At 37.1% G+C, this 14,626-nt stretch overlaps 2 protein-coding genes across 2 annotated transcripts; one reads left to right on the forward strand and one right to left on the reverse strand.

Moving 5' to 3' along the window:
• Positions 1-675: 675 nt before the first annotated feature.
• LOC108995726 lies at positions 676-5,087 on the reverse strand. The gene is made up of 6 exons (XM_018971339.2): positions 4,875-5,087; positions 4,680-4,775; positions 3,224-3,264; positions 2,722-2,839; positions 2,260-2,340; positions 676-1,143 (listed from the first exon to the last, which is right to left on the reverse strand). Exons 1-6 carry the CDS (start codon positions 5,064-5,066, stop codon positions 1,087-1,089), a joined length of 585 nt encoding a protein of 194 aa, XP_018826884.2. The 5' UTR covers positions 5,067-5,087; the 3' UTR covers positions 676-1,086.
• On the forward strand, positions 5,065-13,567 carry LOC108995725 (beta-ureidopropionase-like). The gene is made up of 6 exons (XM_018971338.2): positions 5,065-5,625; positions 11,258-11,365; positions 11,767-11,955; positions 12,050-12,277; positions 12,363-12,587; positions 13,077-13,567. Exons 1-6 carry the CDS (start codon positions 5,485-5,487, stop codon positions 13,440-13,442), a joined length of 1,257 nt encoding a protein of 418 aa, XP_018826883.1. The 5' UTR covers positions 5,065-5,484; the 3' UTR covers positions 13,443-13,567.
• Positions 13,568-14,626: the final 1,059 nt, after the last annotated feature.

A 14,626-nucleotide genomic window follows, 5' to 3' on the forward strand; every position in this document is an offset into this window, starting at 1 on the left:
GTTTTCAAGGTTGGTTAGTACCGTTAAGATGCCTACCATATTATTAGTGCAAGATTATCAGCAGACTGAAGGCCATGAAATATGCGTAGCATGTTCATGAAAAGGGGAAGAACTCGACCATTATAAGCATCTATAGCCTTTTTATTATATATGTTGTAAAGTCCATTTTTTGCATCTAATTTCTCTCTTATCATCGAAGCGACCCTATAAATTCATGTGAAAATCCCAGTACTTCTGGTAACGGCTGATTATTCTAGTCAGTCTTGATCTTGTAATGCCCATGAAATTATGTATCCTGCCTCCACAATCCACCTTGTCTGGTGCTTCTAATATTTTTAGCTTCGATAATGATCGATTTCAATTAATATTGTAAAGAAGCTCGAGAGGTTTATATTCAGAAAGAGAGATATAGAAAGAATAAGAGGCAGTACAGATAAAAGCTAATCAATCAGGCATAGCCCAGAAAACTGTTGTTTTTATATGCCGCCGGCATGGGGAGAGGCCTAATTAAAAGCAAGTTCATTTTCCATGCGCCTTCTGCAGAAGAATGCTGTGTGTTGGCTGTATAACAGATATTGCGTGTAGGTTAGCAGGAAAGAAACGGCACCAACCATATAACCAAAGTAGGCATACTACTTCTGAAGTATGGACGCAGAAATAGATCAATATCTGCCTTTCAAATAAACTACTGACCCACTCTTTCATTCCAAATTAAAGAACCGAAATGGTTGCATGTTCTTCGATATGGATCAGGTAAGGATCAGGTAACTCTTAGAAAACAAATGAACTATGAATAAAGAATATTAGGTACAAGCTTTAAATAGACAAGTTTCATACAAGCTTTTTGTAAAAAAATGATAGCATCAGGCACCGTCTTCCATGGATACACGATGTTAGCTGCTCAAAACTGAACTTCAAGGACTTCAAAAGGTAGAATATATCATCTCTGGGGTTTCTCTTGTTTAAATAAAATTAATTGGTCAAGAAGGAGCAAAAACATCCCTCTTCAAATTGACTGAACAACGCAAGAGCAAATGGCAAAATAGACTTGGTTTCATTGCCTCTGACGTACTCATGCAAATTGCCTTAGACCCTTTCCGTGACAAGCCATTGTTCAAGTTCCTCTCTACGCCGCTCCAATTCCTATAATCGTCAGCAAAAGCAAGTTAATAAAGGAAATTTCTGCATGAAATCAACATACAGTACAATCGAAGGAAAGAATTTAACATCATTCCAAAATCTAGGGTACTTAATAAGATAATCAAGTTCCAACCAATCAATCTGAAAAGTGGTTTGAATCAGATTTATGAATATTTTGCCTATGCTAACAGTTTTTTTTTTTTTTTATCAGTAAACAAAATTTTATTGATCAAAAGTGATACAAAGGATGCCCAAGTATACTGGATATATATATGAGCAAGTTTAAGTCTAGCTTAGGGATACAAGGAAATCGTGAAAAGACCTACCCTGAAAATCAATTATAATTGACCAATAGAGTAAAGTATTGAAAAAAAAAAAAAGTATTGAAGAGTAATGCTACTCATCATCCCAACTTCCATCATCCTCCCATCATCCCATGATGTGGCATTAAATGATTGGAGATTATTTATTATATTTTACTTGTGAACTTATCATTTAATGCCACATCATGGGATGATGGAAAGATGATAGAAGTTTGGATGATGAATAGATTTTTTCTTTATAATTAGATGAGGCAAGGGGGAGCTTGATGCATGTGACTCACAAGAAAGTTTAAGGACCACACAGCCTCCTTAGCACCCTAATGAACACACGAAGCAGAATATCTGGAACAATCTAACACATAGCCCTCAGTTAGTTAAGCACCCAAAACCGGAAATTCAGTTTGTAGGACCAATAATGGGTAATGGCCTTTTGATATGAGCTCATGTAAAACCATGTATGAGTCAAAGAGTTCCCCCAATACTTCCAGTAGGAAAACAATTTTGGGAAAACTGGATTAAACCACCAGCTTCATAATTATTAGGTTTTTTTACCACTGAGATCAAAGATTTAAGGTAGGATCATCATTAGCTGGTTTAAAATTTTCAAACTGTGAGCCTGAACTCAAAAGATATGATGCATCAAAATCTCATCTTTTTTCTCCTTTTTTAAATACAATTTTCCATCAGTGGGAATTGGAATCGTAAACAAAAACAATCATGAAAGTGAATGGCAGACCAGAAATCTTGTTAGTGTCTAAGTCGTCAGTTGTAAAATTATAGTAATAGAATAGCTTACTTCCAGATCCTTGACAGCTTGGTCCCTTGTAATCTCTTTCTTCTGCCGTGCACGCTTGAGATGCCCAATGCACAGGAGCCCCTTGGAAATGGAACAAGAATCAAGTAACACACATCAGGTCCTAAAGATAATAGGTCAGGTGCAGGATATAGAAATAGTTGTGACGTCATTTCCAATAACTCGGAAGATGTAAGAGTAAAATGATGCTTATACATCGTATACTTTAACCTCAACACGGCAAGGCATCATTGAAGAACTGGTGCCACGATGAGTAAATTTAAGAATCTCTATTTGACTTGACTGAGAAAATGAATTTCATTGAGACATGCAAAAGTTCCATTTTACAAATTTGAACAGTGCAAGTTTCTGTGCCTCATATATAAGCCGGGTTGGAGGAGGGTAAAAACATGTTCAAACATGCAAACCTCCTGAATTAAAAATCTGAGCTTTCCAATATCTTACCGAAGCTAAATAGAGTACACCACAAGCAAGAAGCATATAACTTGATATGTTCTGAAGAAGAATAAGGTCCTCTTGCACCCCAGAATAGTCAGGGAAAGCTCTTGTCATCACTGCAACACTGAAGAGAATGTTCTCGTTCAAAAACCGAGTAAAATTGTTACTTTTTTCAGATTGTGTAAAAAATGAGTCTAAAATACATTATAGAAAAAGTCTAATCCTTTCTTGAGAGTTCTATCTCTTGCCCAATAATAAAGAATAGTTAAATGTGACAGTTACGAATGAGTTTGGGCACATCCCAGTTTAACTAACCTAAGTCTGCTCTGTTTGGCACTGAATCAAATCAGATTCAAACATTTAAGATTATAAACTTTTAGGATTTGGATTTTGAAATATCGGCTCGGGTTTACTTTTATTGGGTTTTGTCATTTGTGAGACGAAACCGAATCAAGACACTGTCAGGGGTAGGGATAAAAACAAACTCGTTACTAAATTGATGACATACAAGATCTGCAGCATACCCCTACCAGCCCAATACTCCAACACCTGCAAAATGGGGACGCAAATGTTTTTAATGAGATCAATGATCTAAATGGTAACATCTATATATATTATCAAGCATTTGAATTTAGTGAAGGCGTTAAATAATACGAAAATGTTACTTAACTTCCTCAATGTTACCGTTTAAAATTATTGCTCGAATATTTTAATTTTTAATTTATTTTACTTAATGATCAAGAAAGTAATTATTAATGAAATTGTATATTTTTAATTTTTTTAATAATTAAAAATATTTTAAAAAATGATTAAAAATAAATAAACTACACTAGTGGTATGCCAACGGTAAGTGCTTGGCAGTCTTCTAGCATTAGCATTGGATTCATCAAATTTATTTTTAAATTTTGATGAAAAGTACATGTTTTCCATATATCTAAAACTTCCTTATCCATAATTCTACATTGAATTAGTTATTAAATTCATCAAAATAATAATATAATATTAATTTTTTAATAATAATATTTTATTTTATTTTATTTTTCATATTTTATAATTATACTAATCATATGTTAATTAATAATTTAATTTGATTCTTACATTATTATTACAAGACAGTTAGAGATTAAACGTGAACAAAAAAGACCATTGGAGATTAAAAGTGAATAAAAAATAGATTTGATGAGTAAACAGTAGTTCTGCAAATTTAAAAAAACCTATACATTTACTGTAACTCAAAATTTCACATTTATCTTTTTGGCTAATCTAATGCAGTTCTCTTTTGATCAAATTTATCATATTTTACATTTAGCTAGACTTTTGATGAAGCCAATGCCAATGCTCTAACACATGGTTTGGCATGTCAAATCAAAAGTCTCTCCAAAGAACGATTAACATTCTAAATAAGATAGGCTTACAATCCTTTATTATCTCTTTACTATTCTTAATACATACGTATATATATATATAAAAAATCTACTCAACCTCCTACTATTCACACAACCTCCACACTCCACATTATTTTTAATTTTTATTATTTTTTTCTTTTATCAAATATTTATTATATGAATAATGAATAAAAAATTTGAAATAATTTAAAAAGAATAAACTCAAAAAAAATTTTAAAAAAATATTAAAAATTTAAAAAATTTAAAAAAGTGTGGAGTATGGAGTGTGATGGAGGTTGTGTAGCAAAGCTCATATATATATATATATATATATATCTTTTAAGTATTCTTTTAATATTTTTAATTATTAAAAAAAATTAAAAAATATATAATTTTATTAATAATCACTTCTTTAAATATTAAATAAAAAAATTTTAAAAAAAAAGTTAGTAAAAATATAATAAAAGAGGGGTAAAGCTTTCATTTATCTTCTTTCAAATATCAACTTCCAATCGAATTCCTTGAACTACACATCAAATTAAAATTGCTTGAAACAACAACTAAACCAATAAACCGAACCTTCGAGAACTTGAGGATGAATCCCCATTCCGTCTCGGCCAGAACCACAAAGAACGCAATCCCAACGGCGTAACACCGAAATATCCCATCGAATATCTGCAATTACGATCATATAACAACACAAAATTTCACCTCGACGTAGAAACAAATGCATTTCATATATAAATATGCACAGAGATAGAGAGAAAAGAGTACATCGGATCCGTCCTTGAAGGATCGAATGGCTGAGAGAACGTTGACCACAATACAGAGGATGGCAGTGAGAGCGGTTATGACGCTGAAGCCCCTACAGACCAGCAGGAAAGGGTCCGTTCTGACTCTCAGTCTAGTGGTGGAGCTCGTAGATCCCCTCCTCACTAGTTCCTCTTCCTCTTCGTTTCTCGTCATTTTCTCAGCTCCGAGAAAATCCTGTGCGCTGGAAAGCGGGACTCTTCACCTGCTATTCAAGGAACTGAATTCGGAACGGAACACGTGGCGGTTGGAGAGTTAACTCTGAACGGACACATGTTCTTTGAAGGTGGTGCCGTTATCTAACGGATTACCCTCCTCCGTAATGAAAAGCTTGACTGGCAGTTGCATTCCTCCATCACCCTACCCCACCACAGCCCACAACATCAACAGCTTCTTGATCCAACGGCTGGAATTTCACGCCCACAGGCCACTCTGTAACCCGCCGTTTCAAATTGTTTCAAGGTTTTAACTTCTAATATTCAGAGAAGGCAAATCATCTTCGTCACTGCTGGCATATTCCATTCCACCACCACCTCCTCTGAGTCTTCTCTCTCTCTCTCTCTCAGAGAAGAAAATGGAGAAAGCACAAGCGATTGAAGCAGAAAATGGAGAAGTTAAAGAAGAAACAACTAAGACCGTGAAAGACGGTTCCATTTGTGGGTACGAGTCGCTTCACTCTCTTCTAAGCGCAAACCTCAAACCTGAGCTCTTCCAGGTTAGTTTCCTTTCTATCTTTGTTGGGTTTTTCAACTAGTTCTAGATTTCTTAAAAAGAAAGAAATATGTATCGAGTTCATTGATTTTATGGGTTTCCATCTGGGCTGATTCTTTATTTGATCTATTTTAATTTTGCGAACCATCAAATTTGAGTACTGCTTCACTTTCAAGGTGCTTTAAGCGTTCTCAATTTTTAAACAACTTTTTACCCGATGAATTTGGTGTTTCGTTATTTTTTAGCAACAAGGTTTTTGGAGCGATTAAGAAATTGTTGCTTTCGATGAGTAGATAGAAAACTTGTGGAGTTGGTTGAAATTACAAGTTTCGATTTTTTTCTAAACTAATGAATCCTGTGCTGTAATCTTTGAATATATAATTTTGAGTTGGAGGATTTGGTTTTTGGATATATGTGCAATTGTTGTGATCATGTAAATTGAACTTCGAACTGAAAACCATTTGAGGAAGGATTTGGTTCCTCTGCAATGAAGATGGGTCCAATAAGATCAGATGGGAGGTTAAGTCTTGTTCAGTTTAGCTCAAGCACCATAACCAACGATACTTTGGATCATACTTGTTTATCCAGCTATAAAAGCACTCAGTTTGGTCCGACTAGTCTGGATTATCTGAAGATCAAACCATATTCATGCTACCCTGGCTTAGTATAATTTGCTGGGCGGAGCTAAATATTGCAATTTTGCACGTGACTGTATTTTATTAGTTATACTTTTTACTACTAAACAAAGAATAATAATTGTGCAATATATCAGCCTCAATGATAATATCACAGTTTCCAAATCATCTTTGCAGCAGCTACACGATGGTTCATAGCACTGGAATATTTATTCCTTCTTCTAGAATGTACATTAGGAATAATTGTTTGTTGCTCTCTGCTGTGACTTGTTATTCTCTGCTGTAAACCGTTGTGTAAGTATTTGTCTTATTCATTGTAAAGGTCTATTTATAGACGCTGCACTCACTATTGAATATATAAGGAAATATTCTTTCTTTCAAGCATTTTATCGAACATGGTATCAGAGCTAATTTGACACACTGTCCACACTGATCCATGGCCTTGCCTTCATCAAAATCCTCCTCCTTCTCCTTCTTCCTCCCCATCCTCTTTCTCTCATCTTATCTCTACCAAACTAACCACAGGGAACTACCTTCTATGGAAAGTTCAAACCTCAACTTATCTAAGGGGCCAAGATCTATACTCCTATGTAGATGGCACCTCCACTGCACCTCTTAAGTTTCTCATTGAAACTGATTCTCCACCCAAACCTAATCCTGCCTTCCATACATGGTGCCGCACAGACCAATTAGTTCTTAGTATTCTCTTCTCGTCGCTGTCTGAATCCATTCTCAGTCATGTCCTTTCCTCTACTTCGGCATATGATCTTTGGAACAAACTTGCCTCAATGTTCTCCTCCCACTCTCAAGCTAAGGAGTTTCAGGTACGTTTTCAACTCACTAATCTCTCACGAGGGGAGCAAACTATCTCTGAATATTTCGGCAAGGTCCGAATGCTTGCTGATTCTTTGGCTACCATTAGAAGCCATTTATCTGACAAAGAACTTGTTACTTGCCTCTTAAATGGGTTTGGTCCTTCTTATGAGAACTTTGTCACCTCTATTACCACACGAACCGATCCTCTCAATTCCCATGAGTTGTATCAATTGTTACTTATTCAAGAAACCCGTATGTCTCACATTGCTAAATCTTCCATTTCTTCTGGAGAAATTTCTGCAAATCTCAGCACTGCTACATCACGTGAGCACAAATTTCGTGGGTCTTCGCGTGGTGGTAGAAATGGTCGTGGCAGGGGACGACATTATAATAATGGTTGTGGACGCATGTCCTTCACCAACACTGCTTCACAGAACCACTCGGCACGTCCCACCTATCAAGTCTGCAATAGAGTTGGACACGTAGCTCTTCAGTGCCGAAACCGATTTAACAATGCTTTTCAATATGAGGCTCCTTTGAACTTCTCTGCAAACACAGCTAGCTACACCGTTCAAAATGGATTCCACGATAACTCCTGGTACCCAGATTCGGCAGCAACTCACCACATCACTAACAACATGAGCAACTTGAACTTGTCCTCAGAACAATACAATGGTGATGAAACAATTCGGGTTGGTGATGGTAATGGTCTCCCTATCAGTGCTTACGGTGATTCTTCCTTGCCCACTTCATCTTCTTCCTTTCTTCTTCAAAATCTATTACATGTTCCCTCCATTACTAAGAATCTAGTCTCTGTGCTAAAGTTCTGTGTTGATAATCGTTGTTTCTTTGAATTTCACTCCACTCACTTCTTTGTGAAAGACTCTCAGAGCGGGAAAATCCTCCTCACAGGACCAACCCGTAACGGGCTCTATGTTTTTCAATCAACAGCAACCAGTTCCACCAACTCTCTCTCTCCCTCGGTTCATTTTGGTGAACGTGCTTCCATTGCCCAGTGGCATCGAAGGATGGGTCTTCCATCTCTAGATCAAGTCTCCCGCATCCTGCGCACAAGGTGTTTGCCTGTTGTCTCCACTGAAGCTATGTTTAAATGTCCTGAGTGTCCACTTGCAAAAGCTTGTCAACTTCCTTTTAATTCCAGTCGTTTTTCCTCTAAAGGGCCCTTAGAATTGGTTTGTTCAGATTTATGGGGTCCTGCTCCTTGTGTTTCTCGTATGGGATTTAAATATTATTTATCTTTTGTTGATCACTATACAAGATTCACATGGATTTTTCCTCTCAAACTCAAATATGATGCCATTAATATTTTCTCCATTTTTTTACCTCTTGTTGAACGCATGTTTAAAACCAAGTTAATAACATTACAAACTAATGGAGGTGGTGAATTCAAACCCATCACCTCCATGTGTCAAAAACTTGGAATTAAACATCGTTTTTCCTGCCCACACACTCATTAGCAAAATGGGCTTGTCGAAAGAAAACATCGTCATATTGTGGAAACTGGGCTTGCTCTCCTAGCCCAAGCTTCCTTACCTTTTACCTTTTGGACTGAAGCCTTTGAAACAACCTTATTTGGTTGTGAATGTTGGCCAAATTTACGTCCATATTTGCCAAATAAACTCAGTTTCCGTTCAACTTCTTGCATATTTTTAGGATATAGCAATACCCACAAAGGGTATAAATGTCTTGATCTCACCACAAACCAACTTTACATTTCGCGCGACGTCCGCTTTCATGAAACATCATTCCCTTACAATAAAATGACACGGCCCACTTCATCTCTATCAACTTCAACACCTCACACTCTTTTACCTATTTTCCCAAACTCCCTTCTCAGTCCATTCCCTGGCTCCTCATCACCTGGCCCATTACCGACTGAATTAATCTCCTCATCATTACTCGGCCCTAGCCCATCACAATCCAGTCCTGCTTCACATCTACCCAACCCGATAATACCCTCATCTTCAACCTTCGACCGCTCTGCTTCTCCAAATCCCGATTCATCTCCTCTCTCTCAAGATCAAGCTCCCTCTCTCTCGAATTATGTCCCTCCACGCTCACCTATAATAACTCGCTCAACCACAAACTCTCTCCACCCACGTATTGCCTCTGATGGAACTATTCCGTACCCGCCTCGCCATTGTTTTCTCATTGTTGCTACTGTGCCTGATGAATCTACAAGTTACTCTACAGCTTCAAAATTCTCAGACTGACGTGAAGCTATGGCTCAAGAGTACTCTGCTCTCATGAAGACCCACACTTGGAGTCTTGTACCACCTGTTAATATTTCTAACGTACTGGGTTGCAGGTGGGTTTACAAAACAAAAACCAACGCCGACGGTTCGTTTGACAGAAGAAAGGCTCGGTTAGTTGCAAAAGGCTTTCATCAGCAGCCTGGAATTGACTACAACGAGACATTGAGCCCTGTGGTCAAACCGACCACCATACGTCTCATCTTGTCTATTGCTGTTACCAAACGATGGCCACTGCGCCAATTGGACATCAACAATGCTTTCCTCCATGGAACTCTCACTGATGAAGTCTACATGCAACTACCTCAAGATTTTATAGACCCTCTACGTCCCAACCATGTGTGCAAGCTCCATAAAGCTCTGTATGGCCTCAAACAAGCTCCAAGATCCTGGTTTGCTGAACTCAGCTCTTGGCTTCTTAATTATGGCTTCATTGCATCTAAAGCTGACCCATCATTGTTTATTTTTCATCATGCTCATACCACAATTTTTTTTGCTGATTTACGTTGATGATATAGTCATCACGGCTTCTCGTACTTCTTCCATAACTGACCTCATTCATGCTCTCGGGAAAGCTTTCCCTGTGAAGGATCTTGGAAAACTATCTTTTTTTCTTGGACTTGAGGTTGACTACACTAAACAAGGTCTTCTGTTTACACAACGTAAATACATTAAGAGCCTTCTAACTCGAAGCAACATGCTTCATTCCAAGCCAATAATGTCACCCATGGCTGCCTCTCTGAAATTGTCAAAATTTGATGCTCCAGTGTTTGACGATGCCACTTTATACAGAAGCTTGGTTGGTGGTCTACAATATCTATCTTTGACTCGACCTGACATATCTTTCTCTGTCAACAAGGTATGTCAGTTCCTTCATGCCCCGAAAGCTACACACTGGAGTGCTGTGAAGAGAATCCTTCGATATCTCAAAGCTACCATAAATCATGGCCTTCTTTTTCAACCTCAGTCCAACTTCACTCTTCAACCATACTCTGATGCTGATTGGGGTGGATGTCCAAACGATCGTAGATCAACAGGAGGCTACTGCATATATCTTGGCAAACATCTACTTTCGTGGAGTTCAAAGAAGCAAAAGACTGTGGCTCGATCCTCAACAGAAGCGGAATACAAAACTGTTGCTGCCTCAGCTGCTGAACTTATCTGGTTACAAACACTTATACGTGAGCTTGGTATTTTTCTTCCTCAATCTCCAATTCTTTGGTGCGATAACCTTGGAGCAACATATCTCTCAGCTAATCCTGTTTATCACTCCAAAACCAAGCACATGGACATAGATTATCACTTTGTTCGAGATCGTGTTGCTGCCAAAATGCTTCGTGTATCTTTCATCAGTTCCAAAGATCAGATTGCAGATGTTCTAACAAAACCCTTGGTTGCCGATAAATTTCTGCACTTCAAGTCGAATCTCAATGTGGTCGATACCCCCTTGGATTTGAAGGGGCGTATCAGCCTCAATGATAATATCACAGTTTCCAAATCATCTTTGCAGCAGATACACGATGGTTCATAGCACTGGAATATTTATTCCTTCTTCTAGAATGTACATTAGGAATAATTGTTTGTTGCTCTCTGCTGTGACTTGTTATTCTCTGCTGTAAACCGTTGTGTAAGTATTTGTCTTATTCATTGTAAAGGTCTATTTATAGACGCTGCACTCACTATTGAATATATAAGGAAATATTCTTTCTTTCAAGCATTTTATTGAACACAATATGTAGGTCCGAGCCCTTCTCTCTCTCTGTTTTTTTTTTGGTTGTTGTTGGGGAAGGTGGGGTAGAGTGGGCTTAAATTTTTCTCTAATTGTGATGGAAGGTGGGTTATTTTTCTTCCTTTTAAATTGGCTGTGCTTCTGAATTCTGATATTTCTGATTACGTGATTACAAGTTTACAGGAAGTCAGTCGCTTACTTCTGGGGCTTAATTGTGCGAGGGCAATTGATAAAATAGATCTTCCAGATTCTGCTAAAGCACTCTCTTCAGAACATGATTTTGACCTCCAGGTAGGCATTTATCCTGGTTATGCTATAGTGGTTCAGTTTTAGAATCTCTTTGAAGTACTAGGTTGACCATAAATTCCTTTTCCGTGTGCTTTATGTAGTATCTGAATTGATCCTTTAAACTCAAGAAACTTAATTCATCGTAATAATGACTGGAATGGTTATCATTCGATTGATAAGTTTGAGATTTCTTGTTGATTTTTTTCCATTGTGGGATGGTAGGTAACATTGTGATTTTGTGGTAGAATGTGAAAAAAAGGTAATTTCAGTAATTTTGCACGCAGGACATGCATGTTGCAGACTTCCACGGTGTTCTGTCTACTAGTATCAGACATGAAATAGTTCTTAAATCATTACTGCTACATTGTCGATGGATCCTAATTTTTTATATTAAATTCTTTCAGGCTTTCTGCTTTCGTGCTGACAAAGAATTATTGAGAGCACCTCGAGTAGTTAGGGTTGGTCTTATTCAGAACTCCATAGCTCTTCCAACTACTACCCACTTTCAGGATCAAAAGAGGGCTCTTTTTCAGAAACTAAAGCCTATCATTGAGGTTGCCGGTGCTTCAGGAGTCAACATATTATGCCTACAGGTGCGTAATGGGATTTGGGTGAAAATAGTATTATTGATTCACTTCTATCTAAAGTCTGAAAATCTCAAATGACATTTATGTAAATTTCAACCAGGAAGCATGGATGATGCCATTTGCCTTTTGTACGCGGGAGAAGAGGTGGTGTGAATTTGCAGAACCTGTTGGTGGGGAATCAACGCAATTTCTTCAAGATTTTGCCCTGAAATATAATATGGTCATCATAAATCCAATTCTTGAGAGGGATGTCAATCATGGAGAGACTATTTGGAACACTGCTGTTATAATTGGAAATCATGGCAACATAATTGGCAAGCATCGTAAAGTAAACTACTAGTTTGTCTGTTGTTATAGTTCTCTTTTATTTTATTTTTTTTGGGAGGACATGATGAAATTGGCCTTTTTGACAGAACCATATACCAAGAGTTGGAGACTTCAATGAGAGCACATATTATATGGAGGGCAATACTGGGCATCCTGTTTTTGAGACGGCTTATGGAAAGATCGGTGTCAATATATGTTATGGGAGGCACCATCCATTGAATTGGTTAGGTTTTGGCTTGAATGGTGCAGAGATTGTTTTCAACCCTTCTGCTACTGTTGGTGAACTCAGTGAACCTATGTGGGCCATTGAGGTTATTTTTTCTATCCATTTGTTTTAGAGAAATGATATTTGCAATCATGGAATGTGCAAGCGTCATGTAATCTCTTTAGAAAAAGTGAGTGAATACGGGACCAACATGAAAAAAACTAATTTTTTAATAGTGAACCCAATTCATTTTCAAAACGATTATACGGCATTTGCGTACTCCACGACTGTATGTAGCATTACTCTTTTCACATTAGAAATAACTATTGTTAGATAGCAGCCCCATATTCTTTTGCATAGGGAGAGGAATACATTGTAGTGAATGGCATAATTTATTAAAAGCTACTACCTGTTACAAGTACCATTGTGGACACTGTCTAGCAAATGGCCACTGACATGACAACGTTTGGCAGCCATTTGTTACACTATATCTGTCATATTTACTATTCGTCAACCCTTGAACCCAATCTTTCATGATATCCAGAAAGAGGATGTTTCTTGATAGAATGTTGACATATTATTGTCGGTTTTACAGGCCCGTAATGCTGCAATAGCAAATAGTTACTTTGTTGGGTCAATCAATCGTGTTGGAACTGAGATATTCCCCAATCCATTCACCTCCGGTGATGGAAAGCCACAACATGCAGATTTTGGGCATTTCTATGGATCCAGTCATTTTTCAGCCCCAGATGCTTCTTGCACTCCATCTCTTTCCCGTAACAGGGACGGGCTGCTGATCTCAGACATGGATCTCAACCTTTGTAGGCAGCTGAAAGACAAGTGGGGATTCCGAATGACTTCTCGATATGAGTTGTATGCAGAGTTGCTTGCTCATTATGTGAAGCCAGATTTTGAGCCTCAAGTCATTTCTGATCCTTTATTACATAAGAAAACTTTGTAAATCTCAAGTACTATTAAGAGTTCTGAAAAGGAGACAATGCAATAATTGAAAAGTGTGTTGGAATAATATCTCAAAAATACATTGACCCTGTGTGTATATTTGTAGAAGAAAAAATCTTCTAGAGAGGTCTCATTTGTAGAAACGTCTCTGCACAGGCCTTGAGAGGACAAGTACAATCATTTACGTCAAAGTATTAGGTGAGGAAAATGATGAAGGAAAATGATTTAAAGTTATTTTTAAATTAGAGATACATCATTGAATTAAATAATTAATCATGACAATTAGTGAGATACTTTAGCCATTATATAAAAGTAAATTTAAACTATTATAGGACGTTGATCTAACAGATCATATGAAATCATATCAATTTATGAAGTTATTTTTATGTAATCTCTTTATATCTGTATCACTCTCTAACAATTAACAACAAATTTTAACACCAGAAAACGTCATAGGGGTGGCTATAAATTATCAACAGACCATGATTCCTCCCAAGAGCAAAATTATAGTCTAAGCCAAAATTAGGCAACTTTTACAGCAGGTAGAGAATCAATTACTACAACTTGCAATGGCGTCAAACAAAAAGAAAAAAAATGGGAAACTGCGTGCGAGCATGTCACTTGAGAATAATATGATTGCCTGAGAAAGAAAGAGGCAGAGAACGTGATGATTTTGCCTTGCTACTCAAGCAATATTGTAAGTTGGAGTCCACTTCATTGAGCAGCTGCCAGCAGCAGATGTTACGCCCCCCCCCCCCCAGTTGAACAAGTTTCAGATACTTCCCAGCTACAATATGATGAGATGTAATGATGTAATCACAATCCTCAATCGAAAGCTACCTTTTTAAGATATTTAAAGCTACTTAACTTATTATTCCATTAGTTCTGCTCTGTCACATCCAACAACTTGAATCATCCATCAAACTAATTTCAATTCTTTGTGTTTACTATTCGATTAATTTCATTTAGGACAGAGATCATGCAGGCATGCATTCGAGCCTTAAGAATGACAATAATTATATAACTTTTCTCCATCACTATTCTTTTTAATTATTAAAATTTTCAATTCGATTTTTAAAATACTTTAAAATTGATTCAATCTCACAAATTATTTGGAATTAAGATACACATAAATAATAATAAAACTTCTATCTAGTTATTTTTGCGTGTTTTTTATGTACTTTA

This window comes from Juglans regia, chromosome 16 (genome assembly GCF_001411555.2).
Source record: "Juglans regia cultivar Chandler chromosome 16, Walnut 2.0, whole genome shotgun sequence".
Taxonomy (NCBI): domain Eukaryota; kingdom Viridiplantae; phylum Streptophyta; class Magnoliopsida; order Fagales; family Juglandaceae; genus Juglans; species Juglans regia.